Source organism: Hemibagrus wyckioides, linkage group LG07 (assembly GCF_019097595.1).
Source record: "Hemibagrus wyckioides isolate EC202008001 linkage group LG07, SWU_Hwy_1.0, whole genome shotgun sequence".
In the NCBI taxonomy this organism is placed as follows: domain Eukaryota; kingdom Metazoa; phylum Chordata; class Actinopteri; order Siluriformes; family Bagridae; genus Hemibagrus; species Hemibagrus wyckioides.
Window position 1 is genome coordinate 20,848,723 of NC_080716.1, and position 18,791 is coordinate 20,867,513.

The window sequence follows — 18,791 nt, forward strand, 5'->3', positions numbered from 1 at the left end:
AAACAAAACACAACATCAACAGAAGCATGACAATGGTGTACACAGAAACCAGAACTAAAATAGGAATGCTGATTAGGTGAAACATAGAACAGGTGTGAGTGCTCAGTGAGACGGGACGTTCAGGATCATGTGACATACAGGAGCTGATGGGTAATGTGGTCAAGTGCCGATTTTGGCATAATTGTGGCATGGGATAAAAATGTGTGAAGTATGTTACCTTACAACTGACAGTAGATGGGGATAAAAGATTTAGTATTTGACTTGAGCATTGCATTCATTTATTTTTATTTTTGCTATTTTAACCCCTTTTTTAGATAGTGTTTATGCATAAACACATGCAAAAAGTGCAAAAGTGCCAACGGTCCTCTTTCATACACATGAGCTTTGACATTTCCATTTAACTGACAAGTGAGAGTACTTTGCTTTGCTTTCCTTTCCTTTCTTTTCCTTTCCTTTCCTTTCCTTTCCTTTCCTTTCCTTTCCTTTCCTTTCCTTTCCTTTCCTCTCGTCTCCTTTCCTTTCCTTTCCTTTCCATTCTATTCCTTTCTTTTCCTTTCCTTTCCTCTTGTCTCATTTTCGTTCCTTTCCTTTCCTCTTTTTCCCCTTCTTCCTCTTGTCAATTCCATCAGGCCCATTGTCCTGTCTATCGCAAAAAGTTTGACAGGAAGCTCATCCTCATGTCAGAGCCTTTCTGCCCTGCTTTAACTGGTACTTGAGCACTGATACCACCCCACCATCTGCCCTTTATTGCATCATGTTAATATACTGGACCTACACCAGGAAACTAGGATCCAATTAGAGGAAACCTCAGCTGTGAGGGGAAAGTGAAGCAGAAAATGATTGACAGTGTAAAGGTGTGTGTGTGTGTTTAGTTTTGTAATACTGGCTTATGGCTCATCATCAGTCTGATGACTCCTTGAACAGTGTGTTAGAGAGTGCCACCTACTGCCCATCGATGCTAATGCAATTAAGACTGCAGAAATTAACCAGCATCACAAAAAAGTGAAAAAAGCATTACATCTAGGAAAATAGATAAATGAGAGAAAGCCTGAGGATGAAGATAAGCATGAGCACATGGCAGCTTAACCATTTTTGTGTTGAAGCTGAACTTGCAGTTCACAGTACGATCATCTGGGGGAAAAAATCAATTCTTATACAATCTTTTTCAAATCCTTTGAAATACTTGATGTGATAAACCACACTAGACCGCTCCTCACTACAGCTACAATAAAGTATTTAATCAGTAATTCAGAAATGTGTTTTTGCTAGGCTTTATTGTATCTGGTACAATATCAGTGAATGACAGTGAATACTAAAATCTAAGCCCTCTGAACAGAGGCAGGTATAAACCTGTAATAATCACAATGCACTGATAGCAACTTTGAGAACCCCATCAAATCCCAATTAAACCTGTTAGTTTAGAGTCTTATTATTTTCTAACATATTATATTATAAAGCACTACTGATGGCACACAGCCTCCCCTGTGGATGTAGATGTAGAAAGCGAGACAGTGATGGAGAGAAACGATAACAGTGGGACAGCAGGGGCAGAAAAGGGATGAGGAATGGAGAGAATCAAAGCAATGGGATGTGGTCCAAAGGGAACAAATACATGAAGTAAATAGAGGGATGCAGATTTTGCTGCCAGGCTGCAATATATTGAAGCATTTCTCTTTTTTCTCCAACTGAGCTCAATGTGTTTGCTTGGCACCCCCCTGAGAACTGCTGTAGATCTCTCTCTCTCTCTCTCTCTCTCTCTCTTGCGCTCTCTCTCTCTCTTTCTTGTTTCTATAATCTTTCTGTCCCTGTCTTATCTCATCATTCTTGCATACACATTGTAGAGAGGGTCTTCATTATTGGTGGTCTCTGAGGGAAGCTTGTGCTGTAACAGGCCACGCTAGACCCTTTAGTGTTTAATGAGAAGGGAAGAGGAAGATCAGGAACTCTGCCATTTATTCAGAGGCTCCTAATTACTGCCTAATAGAGAGACTCATCCTGTGTGGTGTTAAAGTACTGTACACACACACACACATTATTCTCTTTCTCTGTCTCTCTCTCTCTCTCTCTCTCTCTCTGTCTCTCTCTCTCTCTCTCTCTCTCTCTCTCTCTCTCTCACTGTATTTATTTAATTGAATAAGGAATTTTTGTTCTTTCTTCTCTTTTTAATGCATCATTAAGTTATTCTTTTCTTTATTGTTGTTCTCCTATCGCCAATATATATGATGATTTCAATCTTTTTTTAAACCGGTTTTAAAAATGTATCTATCTATCTATCTATCTATCTATCTATCTATCTATCTATCTATCTATCTATCTATCTATCTATCTATCTATCTATCTATCTATCTATCTATCTATCTATCTATCTGTCTGTCTATCTATCTATCTCATTGTCTTTCTCTATCTCTCTCAAACTCTAAACCCCTTCTCTTATATAGCTACCCTGTCTCTCTATCTGTTTTCTCACTGTCCTTCATTTCTATCTATCTGTGGTATGTGTTTGTGAGAGAGAGAGAGAGAGAGAGAGAGAGAGAGACTTAGCTAGAGATCTACCTATAACTCCGTCACAATCTTTCTCTGTCCTCACAATTTCTCAACCCACACTCTACATCTCTCTCTCTCTCTCTCTCTCTCTCTCTCTCTTTCTCTCTCGTTTCTCTTCCTGTCTGCTGTGAGACATCAGTTTACTTCAGTTAATTCCTTAATTAGCAAATTAAAGCAGGGAGAAGGCTTGGCCCAAAGCCCTTATTGTTTGCTTCCAGGTGTTTTACACTGAGGACAAGATTTAATAGATGGACAAATAAGTGTCTTTGCCTAAAGTGGATTTGTATGAATTCATAAAGTGGATAGAATCTATAAATCTGTTAAGTACACAGATACATTATAATATTAGCAAATTATGTAATGTGTGTTATTCTAGTTAATTAAGCACAGCTACAGCTACAAGAGTTCTCTCCAATATTCCGAAAAGAAAGAAATGATGATTGTGTAATTTAATAAGTCAAACATACTCATATCATTTGAATAACATATTAATCCCCCTGCTGACAGTGCACATGTTTCACCCAATTGAGACAGAAAGAGAGAAAAGGAGGAAGAGAAGAGAACCCCTTATTCAGCTTCTCAGCTCACCAGTCACACCAAGGATCCCAATCAATCCTGGAAATTGGTTTGTTCCCTGACAAGGTTACAAAATGACAGCAGGGGGTGGAGATGGAGGGAACGCATGCACGGGAAAAAGTGAAGGATGGGTGGAGAGAAGAAGAGAGAGAGAGAAAGAGAGAGAAGCGAGCATGGTAAAAGGGAGGAAGAGGGATGAGGAGAGTGAGATGTTAGTCTTTGCTTACTGACAGGCTCCGATCTCCTGCAGGGATTTACAGATTGAAGGTGTTCAGTGCTTTGTAGCCATAGAGGGAAGATTAGACCTGAGCAGTGCCGCTGGTCTAAAACCAGCTGAATGACTGCGCTGGAGTGCAATACCTCATGTAGAAAGAGTAGTGGATAAAAAAGAGTGTGTGTGTGTGTGTGTGTGTGTGCGTGTGTGTGTGTGTGTGTGTGTGCTGTAAGAAAAAAATGCTATATTGTCATGATGCAGCATTATCGTATCACACAGTATTCTGCACTTGGATAGATTACACTATAAGACATTTCACAGTGGTTAAACTCACAAGTTAAACATGAGTAAACTCAAACTTTGTTTCAACTCACATTTAAAGACAATAAATTACTTAAGTTTAATGTTTTTTAATTTATTAACTTGAGTTCAATATCCAAAATCTGTCGAGACAATTGTAGTTAAAGAGAAGGAAATGTGTGTGTGTGTGTGTGTGTGGTACATGCCTATATGCTTCTGTATTTATGTAAAGAAATAATGTAATACTGCTGTGAGGCACGATGGATTTCAGGCAACAACTGCTTTGTGTGTGTGTGTGTGTGTGTGTTTGTGTGTGTGAGACATCACTCTTGTCAAGATGAGAATGCTTAATTTGTAAAACATGAGGTACCAGAACACCAAGAGGGAGGGAAACCAGCAAGAGGGAAAATGTCCCAGCACTTATAGAGACAAAACTCTTCACGTAATACAGCAGTGCATTAAATGCTGCCATAGACCTAGACATAATGCTGCATTCTTAACGTAGATGTCTGAACTCAGCTCCAAGCTACAAGCTGAACATCTCCACGAAAGCATGTTATCCAGCTAGCATGTGATCATGAGTTTATGATGTATATATTTCCTCAAAATAGCACAACAGTCAGTGATATAGATTTAACTAAATAATGTGTCTGTGTTGACTGATCTAAGGTAAATACTGCAGTCTAACCGAATTAAAAGTGGTGAAGTGAGTATTTTATTTCCCGTCTTGAGCAGCCCTGTTGAGGATGCCTTCTTGATTTTACGTGATTTTCTTTTTTACCTGTCTAGACACCAGAAATGACAAGCTTTAGTCAGACATTGCATAATAGCATAGACCAGGGAACAATCAGGGATTGCAGCCCTAACATGTCTTCTCTGCTCAGAACACTGAGAACTTTTAGCTGAGAACACAGAGTCTTCTAAAAGTATGCCCATTAATCAACAACACAGAAATGACACCACAAAAACGTTCTCAGCGTGCCTAATTACCCAAATTACTCCACAATACAATCATGTAACTTACAGTCGCCTTTTCATGTCACAATTCGCTCTGCTCAGAAGCAGAAACAATACCTCCTTTGCTTCTTCAGCATCTTCTTCTAGACCATCGGTTTTGTTTACTTCTTTAAGAAAGGACAGCAAAAATCAGCTGCCTTATTATTTCGCAATATAAATGATGTGTGAGTGTACAGTATGTGACTACACCAGTGCTCTTGTATTCAGTACTGTCACATTTCCAGCAGCACAGTAACACAGCAACTTGTCCTTCAGCTTACTCCTGTATTTATATTTCTATACTCTATGTATATCGGTTAGATATGAAATGTGCATGTATTTGTGCATAGCTTGCTAGAAAGGCGCTTTTCAAGTATTCGTACATCTCTTTTAAACATCACTGACATTCATCTTCCGAAGCTTCAGCAGTCACCAATCTAAAAAAAAAAAAAAACAGGAAAAGGGCATTGAAATAAGCAGAAGTGCAGAAGCAGTATTAAGAAGAATGAGGAAGTGGTTGTGCAAATTGATAATCAATTGGTTTGTTTGTTTGTGTGTGTGTGTGTGTTGGGTATTTTTTGTCTTACAGGAACACTTCACGCCAGAGTGTAAGTTTAAAGAGTGTGTGTTTGAAAACTACTACGTGACGTATTCGTCCATCCTGTACCGGCAGACACAGTCAGGCCGAGCCTGGTACATCGGCATCAACCGCGATGGCCAGGTCATGAAGGGCAACCGAGTCAAAAAGACAAAAGGAGCCGCCCACTTCCTGCCGAAACTCATTGAAGGTGTGCAAGAACACTTGCTAGACTTTATTCGAAATTTCCCATGGTCTACTAAGATTTTATTACAGATTATGTGTTTGAATATTTTTACATTTTACCAAACCTTCTATTTCTATGACAGACAGTGGTCTTGGCCTCAGATGCTCTGAAATCTTTTGGTTTTACTTTAGAGTCTCATGGTAACTGTGATCATTGTACAATAAATGCTAAGCTTGAAAATGATGAATATTACATTTTGGTTTTATATATATATATATATATATATATATATATATATATATATATATATATATATATATATTGCCAAAAGTATTCGCTCACCTGCCTTGACTCTCATATGAACTTAAGTGACATCCCATTCCTAATCCATAGGGTTCAATATGACATCGGTCCACCCTTTGCAGCTATAACAGCTTCAACTCTTCTGGGAAGGCTGTCCACAAGGTTTAGGAGTGTGTTTATGGGAATTTTTGACCATTCTTCCAGAAGCGCATTTGTGAGGTCACACACTGATGTTGGACGAGAAGGCCTGGCTCTCAGTCTCTGCTCTAATTCATCCCAAAGGTATTCTATCGGGTTGAGGTCAGGACTCTGTGCAGGCCAGTCAAGTTCATCCACACCAGACTCAGTCATCCATGTCTTTATGGACCTTGCTTTGTGCACTGGTGCACAGTCATGTTGGAAGAGGAAGGGGCCATCTCCAAACTGTTCCCACAAAGTTGGGAGCATGGAATTGTTCAAAATGTCAAAATGTCCTAGGTGCTTGATTTTATACACCTGTGGCCATGGAAGTGATTGGAACGCAATATAGTGTTGCCAAAAGTATTCGCTCACCCATCCAAATAATCAGAATCAGGTGTTCCAATCACTTCCATGGCCACAGGTGTATAAAATCAAGCACCTAGGCATGCAGACTGTTTTGACAAACATTTGTGAAAGAATGGGTCGCTCTCAGGAGCTCAGTGAATTCCAGCGTGGAACTGTGATAGGATGCCACCTGTGCAACAAATCCAGTCGTGAAATTTCCTCGCTCCTAAATATTCCACAGTCAACTGTCAGCTGTATTATAAGAACGTGGAAGTGTTTGGGAATGACAGCAACTCAGCCATGAAGTGGTAGGCCACGTAAACTGACGGAGCGGGGTCAGCGGATGCTGAGGCGCATAGTGCAAAGAGGTTGCCAACTTTCTGCAGAGTCAATCGCTACAGACCTCCAAACTTCATGTGGCCTTCAGATTAGCTCAAGAACAGTGCGCAGAGAGCTTCATGGAATGGGTTTCCATGGCCGAGCAGCTGCATCCAAGCCATACATCACCAAGTGCAATGCAAAGCGTCGGATGCAGTGGTGTAAAGCACGCCGCCACTGGACTCTAGAGCAGTGGAGACGTGTTCTCTGGAGTGATGAATCGCGCTTCTCCTCTGGCAATCTGCTGGACGAGTCTGGGTTTGGCGGTTGCCAGGAGAACTGTACTTGTCTGACTGCACTGTGCCAAGTGTAAAGTTTGGTGGAGGGTGGATTATGGTTTGGGGTTGTTTTTCAGGAGCTGGGCTTGGCCCCTTAGTTCCAGTGAAAGGAACTCTGAATGCTTCAGCATACCACGACATTTTGGACAATTCCATGCTCCCAACTTTGTGGGAACAGTTTGGAGCTGGCCCCTTCCTCTTCCAACATGACTGTGCACCAGTGACCAAAGCAAGGTCCATAAAGACATGGATGACAGAGTCTGGTGTGGATGAACTTGACTGGCCTGCACAGAGTCCTGACCTCAACCCGATAGAACACCTTTGGGATGAATTAGAGCGGAGACTGAGAGCCAGGCCTTCTCGTCCAACATCAGTGTGTGACCTCACAAATGCGCTTCTGGAAGAATGGTCAAAAATTCCCATAAACACACTCCTAAACCTTGTGGACAGCCTTCCCAGAAGAGTTGAAGCTGTTATAGCTGCAAAGGGTGGACCGACGTCATATTGAACCCTATGGATTAGGAATGGGATGTCACTTAAGTTCATATGCAAGTCAAGGCAGGTGAGCGAATACTTTTGGCAATATAGTGTATATATATATATATATATTTATATATAATATAGTATAGTAACTGCTCGTAATCATGCCATGAAATGGCTTTGCAGCTGTGGTTCCCTTTCGAGGGAACTCGATGCTGCATCATGACTGACACTATGGAAACACTTTGTCGAGGAAGTGTGTCTGAAGCTCTGTGTGCACATGCCAATAGGACATGTGATGGAGGAATACGTGCCAGCGTGTCCACATAAGGGCACCTACGTCACATTCATTCAGCTTTTTTGTCTTCAGGAAGCATTCCGTTGTATGTGTCGAGTGTCTGTCTGAGGCAGGTATGGCTAAAAATTTTAAGAGGTGTGTGCATTTGTGTCCAGAGGAGGATGCCCGGTTGGCTCTCAAGGGATCTGGCTGTGTGCATTGTGGGAGATTTCCCCCTCGCAAGCTCCGATCCCATTTGGCATTGCTTGGCATCATGGCCCACCTGGCTGAGATAACCGACCTTGGGTCAGGTCTCACCTGACGGGCCTGAGCCCATGCCCCCTACCAAAATCTAAGGAGGCAGGCCAGTGGACCGTCAGGCGAGACCTGACCTGAGATCGGTCATCTCAGCCAGGTGGGCCATGAAAGAATCCTGATGCCTGAGGGCTAGGGTTCCTGAGAGCACCCTCCTCAGTGGGGCTTTCCCTACCTTCTACCCCACTGCCTCTGGCGTTGCAGGGGTTGGTAGGACCCACCCTTGCTCCCATTTCCTTTATACATCTATTCCCCTGGTCTGTACCTCCCAGTGCGCTATTTCAGGACACCAGCTGGGAAAACATGAGTTTGACACCTCTCTCAGACAAACTGGCAGTGTGAAAACTTCTGCCAGGTGTCTCTCAGTGGGTCCTAGATACCGTAAAGAAAGGGTACAGGGTTTCAGGGAGTGCTGCCCACTATCGTCGGCACACACCAAACTTCATTCCTCCAAGAGGAACTTCTCTTCCTTCTGAGAAATGGGGCCATAAAGCATATTCCCCTTCCAGATTAGGATTTGGGCTTTTACAGCCGGTATTTTGTTGTACCAAAGAGAGATGGGGGGCTGCGTCCAGTTCTGGAACTCCGAGCTCTGAACTCTGCCCTAAAGAGGTTCAAGTTCAAGATGCTCACTACAAAACTGATTATGTTACAAATCAGATCCGAGGATTGGTTTGTGATGATAGACCTCAAGGATGCCTATTTTCACATAGACATCCGGCCAGAACACAGGAAGTTCCTCAGGTTTGCTTTCGGGGGCAAATCTTACCAGTATCTGGTTCTTCCTTTCGGTCTAGCACTGTTGCCACTGACCTTCATGAAGTGCATGGATGCTGCCCTGACGCCATATGCATCTCCAGGGCATCCGTGTACTCAATTACCTGGACGACTGGCTTATCCTGGCCCACTCCAAGGCCATGGCAGCCAGACACCAGGATGCGGTTCTTGCCCATATCTCAGGATCAACCCAGAGAAGTGTGTGCTTTCTCCTTCTCAGAGAACCACCTTCTTGGGGGTAATTTTGGATTCCACCATGGTGCAGGCATGTCTATCTCTTGCTCGGGTGGCTTCCATACTGTTAGCAGTGAATGCCTTTCAGCTAGACCAAAGCCTCTCTGTCACCAAGTCACAGAGAGTGCTCAGCCTCATGGTGGCAGCAGCCAATGTTATCCTTTTGGGTCTGATTCACATGAGGGCTTCAGACTCCTTCAACGGACACCTCACTTTTGGGTGGGGGAGCGGTCTTGGACAGCCACCCCACCCACGGTTTTTGGGAAGGCCCTCAACTCTCGTGGCACATTAATTGCCTGGAGATGAGGGCTGTGTTTCTAGCACTGAAACATTTTCTCCCACACCTCAGGGGCTTCCATGTGCTGGTGCACACAGACAGCACCACAGTGGTTGCGTATATCAACCATAAGGACAGTCTGCATCCACGACCTCTGTTCAAGTTGGCGCAGCAGATACTGGTCTGGGCAGAGACAAGACTTCTTTCACTGAGAGCGATTTTCATTCCAGGGCACATATATCGGGAGGCAGACTTCCTGTCGAGACAGGTGCTGAGGCTTGGGAAGTGGTGGCTCCACACTCAGGTGATGGAGACCGTCTGGTGGATTATCTGAAGTCGATCTGTTCACCTTGGAGGAGTTGACACACTGTCCGCTGTGGTACTCCCTCTCTCATCCAGCCCCTCTGGGCCTGGATGCCGTGGTACAGACCTGGCAGAGGCTGCGTCTATACACCTTTCCCCTGGTAGCTCTGCTCCCAGAAGCTCTAGCCAGAGTGCACCATGATGGGGTCCACCTTCTTCTAGTGGATCCCAGCTGGCCCGCTCTAGTTTGGTTCGTGGACCTTGTCTCCCTCCTAGATGGCACTCCTTGAGAGATTCCCATCAGGAAAGATCTCCTCTCTCAGGCTCAAGGGGCGATTCTCCACCCCTGCCCTGAGGGGGACCAGTTCCTAGAGGCAGGCCTCTCATCAGAGGTTGTGGAGACTCTGCTGAATGCTAGGGCTTCCTCCACTAGGAAGCTGTATGCTCTAAAGTTGAGGCTTTTTAGTCTCTGGTGCACTCTGGAGACTCTGGTGGACCCAATATACTGCCCGATCAGTACAGTGTTGGGATTCCTACAGTTTTGCCTTTCTCGGGGCCTGTCCCCCTCTACTTTAAAGGCATACATGGCCACCATTGCTGCGAACCATGCCTTTGTCCTCAGTCACTCCCTAGGTAGGCACCCTCTAGTCTCTTGCTTTCTGCGTGGTGCCAGGTGGCTGAGGCCTTCCTGCAGACTGCACCTCCCCACCTGGGACCTCTTGGTGGTCCTGGACAGGTTGCTGGAAGCCCTCTTTGAGCCCATGGAGTCAGCCTCAGAGAAGTTTCTGATACTTAAGACGGCCTTGGCCTCCCTTAGATGGGTAGGGGATCTGCAGGGTCTATCGGTTGCCCCCGCCTGCCTTGAGTTTGCCCCTCACATGTCCAAGGCTATCTTGCACCCCAGGGATGGATATGTCCCGAAGGTGCCCCGGTCATCCAGTCATCTTTCAGGCCTTCTGTCTTCCACCTCATGACTCAGCGGAACAAGAGAGGCTGCACTTACTCTGCGCAGTCAGGTTGGGTGGGTGGCTAGGGGTGTTCCTCTCCAGGAGATTTGTGCTGCAGAGGGCTGTTCCTCTCTGCACACCTTTATCGGGTTTTACAACCTGGACCTGGACCCCACTCCTGGGTCTTAGGTCCTTCAGGGCTAATGGGTGTTCTGTTCCTGGTCCGCACATGCTCTCTCATGGCCCCTGGGACAGGCATCGACCAGTGTGTGGCGGCGTGGGTATTGACGTTCCCATAGCGTCAGTCATGACGCAGCGTCGAGTTCCCTCGAAATGTAACCCAGTTCCCTGAGAAGGGAACAAGATGCTGCGTTGCTGGTCACACCCCGAGCATTCTTTCGCGCTTCCTTCAGACAAAGGCAAGTTGAATAAATGTGACATAGATGCCCTTATATGGACATGCTGGTGTGTATTCCTGTTCCCATAGCTTCAGTCATGACGCAGCATCCCTTCTCAGGGAACCGGGTTATATATGTAACCTGTTGTAGTTATATATTTATTTTTTGTTTTATTTGTCTAAAATGTTGCATTGGAGCATTTATTTATTTATTTATTTATTTATTTATTTATTTATTTATTTACTCATTTATTTATTTACTCATTTATTTATTTATTTATTTATTTATTTATATTTATTATTTATTTTTTTGTTTGTTTTTATTTATTTATCTAAAATAGTCTTAATTTGAATTGAAGCATTTGTTTGTTTAATTCAAGTAAATTTGTGGAATTGAAATATTTATTTGTTTGTTTGTTTAAAATTGTATTTGTATTTTATATAATATTGTATTTTATAGAAATTGCAAACACACACACATTTTAAATGAGTTCCATTCATATTTTCTAATTTAAACACACTGTAAATACATAAAGTCATAAACAATGACACATCTATTGCCATTGGTAAATATGATAAAAACAGTTTGTGAGAGTATTGTGTATGTTGTAACTTATTGCTCTCTGTGTCTGTAGTGGCCATGTACAGGGAGCCTTCACTGCATGACATCGGTGAGCAGAGCCCACCACGGAAAACAGCCAAAACTTCAGACTCTCCTGTCAACAATGATGACAAGAATGACCCGTTGCCTCCTAAAACTGGCGCCTCCTAGCGACCGGAGGAGATAAGACTGGAGAATATGCCACTATACCAAGGGAAATGGCATGGGCATGAGAAAAATAGTCAGTGCAGTCCTATTACTGATGCCATTACCCATGATGCAGGAGCTCAATGAACCCTGCCTGATGGACACCTCTTCTCCTGTTACCGCCTTCCTATGTGAACCTGGGAATTTTTTTGAGCAATAAGAACCCTGAGTTATTCCGGGTGTACGTTTTAAGAGAGAAATGAGCTGTGACACCATTCAACTCCTCCTTCCTTTTTTATGCCTTTTGTCTGACCAGCGTCAGTTTCAAGCACCATCTCATGACACTGGAAGATTCTGACATTCGGCTGTATTGTTTTGGAAGCATCAGTTCGTGTTGTTGTGCTGCACAGTTGATCCTGTGCAGTCGTCCTCCTGTATCTCTAAGCCGAGTGTAATCTCCTCCTTGCCTCCTCTGCTGTTTGATTAGTTTGTGACATAGAGTCAATTTTCCACTCCACAGCACAGGAAAAACCCAGCATGTACTCCAGGGTACCATTAAGACAATCGCATGCTTGTGTGAGGCTCACACACACACACATACACATACATACGCACACACACAAAGAAGGAAATTCGATAGAAAAAGAACACGCACAGGAGTAATACATTCTCTCCTTCCTGTATGATAATGCTATAAAAATATACACCCCAAGGAGCTAAAAAGCTTTCTCTGCCCGTATATAATAGCCTCAAAACTGATGAAAGTGTGTGGATGTGTGAGAGGTGACTCGTAACTGTGGAAACAGAGGTACATTATCACTCTTTTTTTTTTTTTTTTGCTTTGATTGTTTTTTCTCCAGATGCCCTGGGAGTAATATTCCTGCTGCTCTCCTTTTTTCCTGTTCCATTTCATCTTGTCTTTTCTTCTCTTTTTCAAAAGCTGTTTCATTTGCTAAACAATCAATTCAGCACCATCTTCAAGTCCATAGTCTTGTAATCAACATTTGACCAAAGACAATTATTGGAAAACCAAGCAAATCATAACAACACACACAAACTGTCTTCCGTCTTCTAATATCGTGTAACATACTCAGATCACAAATCGCATTCATTTCATTCAGATTTTTGTATGTAATAATCATTTTGGGTATCAGATATTATTGGAATTTCTCTTTTTCTCTAATAATACTTTTGTATATGTTGCCTAGCAGGGCTTTTAAACCATAAACATGATCCACTCTCCCTGCTCATGAACATCTGTCCTAATTAAGAGTGAACTTCTTATCGATCTCGGTGACGCTGTTCTGGAAATGACGCATCTGAGAGCACACAGAGGTTACATGTAGAGACAAAGCGAAGAATCTTGCTTTTTAGATCAATGCAATAATCTTCTCTAACTGCAGTAGGGAGGAATAGTGGAAAGCTGATGGAAAGATAACAGATAGGAGAAAGTAAATTGCTTCATCAGTCTTAGGAATCACTGGCATTTATTTATTGCACTGAAAAACTGGGATACTTTGAAATCAAATCACATTAAAAGAATGGACTTGAACTGCGCTTTAGTATTTATAACCACAAGTTTCTTTATAGCTCCAAGAGCCTTACAGTATTACAGCATTACAGTACAAAGCAAAATCTGAAGGGCTAGTTTTATCCATAACGTACACTATCTTCTATATATCATCATCATTTATATTTCTGTAAAGCTGCTTTGAGACAATGTCCATTGCCAAAAGCGCTATATAAATATAATTGAATCGAACTGAATTGTCGTCTCCGGTAGCTGCGGTTTCTCACATATTCTCTTCATTAAGAAACATTAAAATAAACAACAAACAAAAAACATTTTGCTAATATTAAATAAAAGACCAGTAGGGACAAAAAAACATATGTAGATGTTTTGATAGTTGAAGGTAAAAAAAAAAAAGGGAAGACGCCTTAGAGGTTAAGCCTGATTAAGACCTAGTGGCCTGGTCTAATTAATGACTTCAATTACACCGCTAAATTGTTCTTTTAGTCTCTCATACTCCCTCTTGCCACATTGTCTCATGTGCCCAAGGCAGAGCTCATTATTTGCATGCACTTTCACAAATCAGACCAGTTTTTTAAAGACCAAGGCTTATTTCAAGTCCACGGCCAATTACAGAGGAGATTTACAGATGTTTTTAGGCTGTGTAACTAGCTGAGATTCATATGCGTTTTATGCTAATTATGCTACAAACACGAACGCTGTGGTAGAATTTCAAAACGGTTGGGATGACTTTATAGTAAACAAAGAGCTCCTGTCTTTCAGAGACTTTACTCCAGACCAAGTTTCGGGAAAACTAGTTAGCTGATAAATGAAAGCCAGTTTGAACCACTTTTGTTCAGATCACTTTAAATACATGTCTGCATGCTTTATATACGTTTCTCAGCTTTCTTTGAGAGAGATAAGCTTGAGAACAAAACATCTGAAGCTTTGCTTATAAGAGAGGAGGGGACATGGTGTATATTGTGAAGTTCTTCATTTTGTTTCTATGCCTGGTTACTGCTGAACGGTTCATTTAGGAATTTTCAGTTCTAGCTTGCATAGCCTAACAGTTAAAATGTTTTGTGTTGGAATATGCTTACAGCAGAAGCTAATTATTGTTTCTCTTGATGCATCGAGTGCTTTCATTTGCATAACTACTAAATTCAAAGTAATGGCTAAAGAGTTTTGTAGAACTGAAATTAGTTGACTTGGTGGTGAAGGCTGCATAATTTGTAGGTGTTTTTGCAGCTACAAAAATTTAACTGAGTTGGAAGTGTGTGCGGTTGCGAGGATGATCCTTTTAACAAAACTTCATAAATGTACATTCATGATCAGAATGTAGGGGCAAAGTCAAAATAGAAACAAATCTAGCAAAAGAAATTCAGTAAACTGACAGCCAGTTGTGATCAACAAACATCTGAGTGGGAATTATGTAATATATGGACTGGAGTCAGGTGTGACATGGATTGTGCAGCAGTGATGCTGGAAAGTTGTAGTGAAGTATTACTGTAACATATTATTCACATCAATCTTATTATTCAAACTGAAACTAAAGTTGGCATGCCCAGTTTAATTTAAAATCAAAGTACACAGATCTACATGATAGAAGGAAACATATATATATATATATATATATTTGTTATATATATTTGGTAGATCATCATTTGTACTGTAGATGGAGACAAAGTTCATTAATTAAATTTGTGGGTTCATGGGGATTATTTTTATTTGCATATTGTAAATATTAAAAAAAAAATAAAATAAATTAAAAAATAGGCAACATAAAAAACACAGCGAATGTAATGTGAACAGATTGTACAAAGGGAAAAAGAAGGAAAGATTCTTAGCTAGTGATGAAAGGCTGCGCGATTAAATCCCAGGACTGCCAGTGAACCGCTGCTGAGCCCTTAAGCAAAACTCTTAACCTTCAGATCCTGAGCACTATGATTTATGTATAAATGAAAATGCAAGTATTAAGTACTCATTACTGAGATAAATGACAAAATATCATGGTTTTAATTATTGCCATTTCATTCAGTTTAACATTAACGATTAAATATCAGTTATTGTTTGTATGCAGTGTAGTTCAAACCTCTATTTGCACAAAATGTCTGTGCACTGTGGCTTTTACTCCAAATGCACCTGTGAAGAAATAATAACTTAAAAGAAAATGAATTCTACGCAGAATATCTATACAACTCGTAATTTGTTTCAGCCCATTCATGACTTCAGCATCATCAACAGCGGTGTGCTGACTTGAATCTAAAGCTGTAGATTGATCTAAAAGTGCACAGGAAATGACACCCAATACTCCAATGTTAATCTCTTCCTCCAAACTCTCCAGGGGACAAAAATAAAATAAATAAAAAAAACGATCCATTCGGCTTCCAGATCATTTTAAAGATCATTATGATAAAGTGATGCTGTGCCATCTGCGATAACCTGCTAGAAAAAAGGAGTAATATATTTATTGCTATTTGCACTGTTTCAGCTTCAGGTACAGGCTTACACTGATCAGAGAGAGAGAGAGAGAGAGAGAGAGCAGTGTATATGAAATCTACATCAAATGCACAATGAGATCAGTTAGGCAATACAGGCAACGGCGTAGTCTTACACAGCTTCTACTTATTGGTAGATTTTTTTATTTCAATACTGTTTGTTTCAGTGTTTTAGCTTTAAAAGGGTGGGGTTTTTTTTTATTTAGCTTGAGTTAGTATTAATTCCTGAAAGTTACTTTGCAGTGATACTTATCCAAAAATAGACGTGCTAGGAATTGTTTTTTTGTTCATTTATTTATGAAGTTGTGATGTGTGTTTTGGATTTCTTTTCAATATCTAAACTCTCCTCTACTTTATCAGAATTCTGCGTAGTTCTGACTCAAACATATTCAATCATAACTCCTTTAAAAATATCTTTTTAAAGTGTGTATATATGTGTGTGTTTGTGTGTGTTCCGTGTCTTCCCTCTATTGTCTTCCTTTTCTTTCTGCATCATTAAGAAATTAGTGTCTTAAAAGGGAGTGTATAACACAGTTGCTGCCTGTTATGTATTGTATTGTGTGTGTGTATATGTGAGTGTGTGAGTGTGTGTGTGTGTGTGTGTCAGAGAGAGAGAGAGAGAGAGAGAGAGAGAGATAAATGAGGCATGTAGAGTCACAAAACCAAACCTATAAGCTGTATCTTGGATAGACAGATTAAATGAAGTGTATTGAGAAGAAGTGTGCCCAATCTGAGTGATGCTTGCTGGAGAAGTGCTTATTGTAATTGTGTGTGTGTGTGTGTGTGTGTGCGTGTGCGTGCGTGCATGCATGTGGGGGTTTGAGGTGTAGCCCAATCCCTGCATCTGCAATGCAGCAGAAAAGACAAAAAAAAAAAAGAAAGAAAGAAAACCCAGCCCTCCTCACAAGGTCCAACTAAACGGTGATTCCCTCTGAGCAGTGGCTCTCCTCTCAGGCGCTACAGTCATTTTTACACTCTCCTGTTTTCCCCTTGTGCAAACTTTCCTCTTTCCCCCCTTTATGTTGAGCTGCGGTTTTAAGGATATAGAGGAAAACAAACCCAAGTGTCTTCATTGTCTGAAGATTTTATGTGTTTGTTTTTTTTTATGTGAAAATCTGTCACAGTATATTATGTCTATAATGGTGATTTAATTGAAATTTCAAGTCACTCCAAATATTCTACAATGTGGATTATAGGATTTTTTCCCTTTTAGATGAATTCATTTGAATGAACAAACTGGTCAAAGTATGATTTTGAGTTACTGTTCAAGTTGTGTGAAAGACGAGTGTTCTGTCATAAAATATCTGAGCCAATCATGTTCCAATATGCAAATACAGGCCATGTAACACTGTTGAATCAGGAACAGGAGGAGTGGGTGATGTGCATGTAGGGTAAGGGACGTCACAAATTGGGATTTTTTTATGTCGGTGAAAGTCTATGTGCTTTTGTGCCTTTTATGTTGTTTAATGAATTCTTTCGTAGTCACCACATGAAATTAATTCAAGATTTAATAGCCGAAGAAAGTACTGGATTTCATATGAGATTTGTTTATTTGTTCTAAAGCCATTAGAGTGTTTACTGGCCTTGTTTGGGTCTCCATGTGCAATGTCACTGATAAGCACTTTTTTTTTTCTTTATTTGCTTATTTACTGGAGGTCTGCTTAGGACTGGATTATTACTGACATGTTGATGTAAGCATACGCCTCTGCATCGTGACTAATATTGCAAAGTCTGTGATTCATTCCTGTCTGGGAAAAGTGTGAAATGAGACTGTGGTCTAAAACCTACAGTCGAGAATGAATTAACCAGGACTTGAATTAAACAGCAGCCCACACCTTTTAAAAGGAGACCGAGCTCAAGACCTTTCACCTTTGTCAGTTAGGTACCTGGAACTCTTGCAGCAATATGGACTGCTTGTTTTGGTTATTACTCTCCTTATTAAAACACACACACACACACTCACACCTTATAGCCATGTGTGTGACCTACTCCGATTGGATAGATTACTGTAAAGAAGTCTTCCAAAAAGGATTTTAAAAAAAAACGAACCATATTTTTTGTTTCTTGTCTTCCAAACCAAGACAGTTCAACAGTCTTCCAATGACACTATTTTTTATAAAAGAAAGGGACAATCCAAGTGGAATCGTGTGGAGGATTGGTTTCACCAAAACAACAAAAAGCCAAACAACATGGCACCAAAAACATGGACTGTTACAAGAGATTTTAAGGACACATGATGGAAGACTTTGATGCCTGAAGCAAAATTACATGAAAGAAGAAGTATCATGAAAGTAACCATACTCTAAAAGCATGCATGAACCGACATTTACTGGACACATTTAAAAAAAAAAAAAAAAAGATCCCTATTTAATAAGTCAGCGTGACCCCATCCATTTTACCTTCCCCACCCATCCTCAACCCTGCATTTGCAATAGAATCTGTATCTATTTCTATAATAACTAAGTCTGAGGGAGACATATTATTGGATATTATTGAATAAAACTAATATATTTGTATGATTGTAAAAAAAAATAGTGTCCGGGAGTATTATTCGTGCATTTCTGTGCTGTTGAGGTCAATATTGTACCTGATGTCTTTTTTATTTCATTCTAGTGTGAAAAGAAATGCTTCTGGCTAAACTAGTTATGGTTTGTTAACTGTTGGTTGGTCATTGAAAATGCAAGACATTAATATAGAGTAAATGAATAGCAGAGGAAAGCTGGATGTTATGTACTGGCTCATATTGCTTTGATATATGATAAAGTGCTAAGAAATACATCAAGATCAAATGTAACAGAATCAAATCAGCCATCATACTGATGCAGTAGAAACAGTACAGTAGAAAATGTGTAATCTTATACATTTAAAAAGATCACTTACATTCATAAACAGCTTTGTCTGCCTATAGGAAGAAATCTACATCACATTTCAGTGAGTACTGAGGAAAGGTTTTATTTATTAAGTCTACTTTTAGGTTGATTTAAATGCCTTTCACCCACAGGATTCTCCTGCCCTCTCACTCATTTATCCATGTCATTGTGACCTTAACAACAAACTGTAACTTCAACAGCAGTGTAAAACTCAGGACTGAAATTGATGAGAATTATAATTTAGTCTAATTGTCAAGACCTTGTGAATAATTCATGTTAA

The 18,791-nt window shown here is 40.9% G+C and overlaps 1 protein-coding gene across 1 annotated transcript in view; it reads left to right on the top strand.

The window, feature by feature from the left end:
* Positions 1 to 18,122, top strand: part of fgf11a (fibroblast growth factor 11a) — a 73,302-nt gene extending 55,180 nt beyond the window's left edge. The window contains exons 4-5 of the mRNA XM_058393771.1: positions 5,220 to 5,418; positions 11,521 to 18,122. Of these exons, the coding sequence (XP_058249754.1) occupies positions 5,220 to 5,418; positions 11,521 to 11,657 (336 nt within the window). The 3' untranslated portion in view covers positions 11,658 to 18,122. The remainder of the gene's footprint in view (positions 1 to 5,219; positions 5,419 to 11,520) is intronic.
* Positions 18,123 to 18,791: the final 669 nt, after the last annotated feature.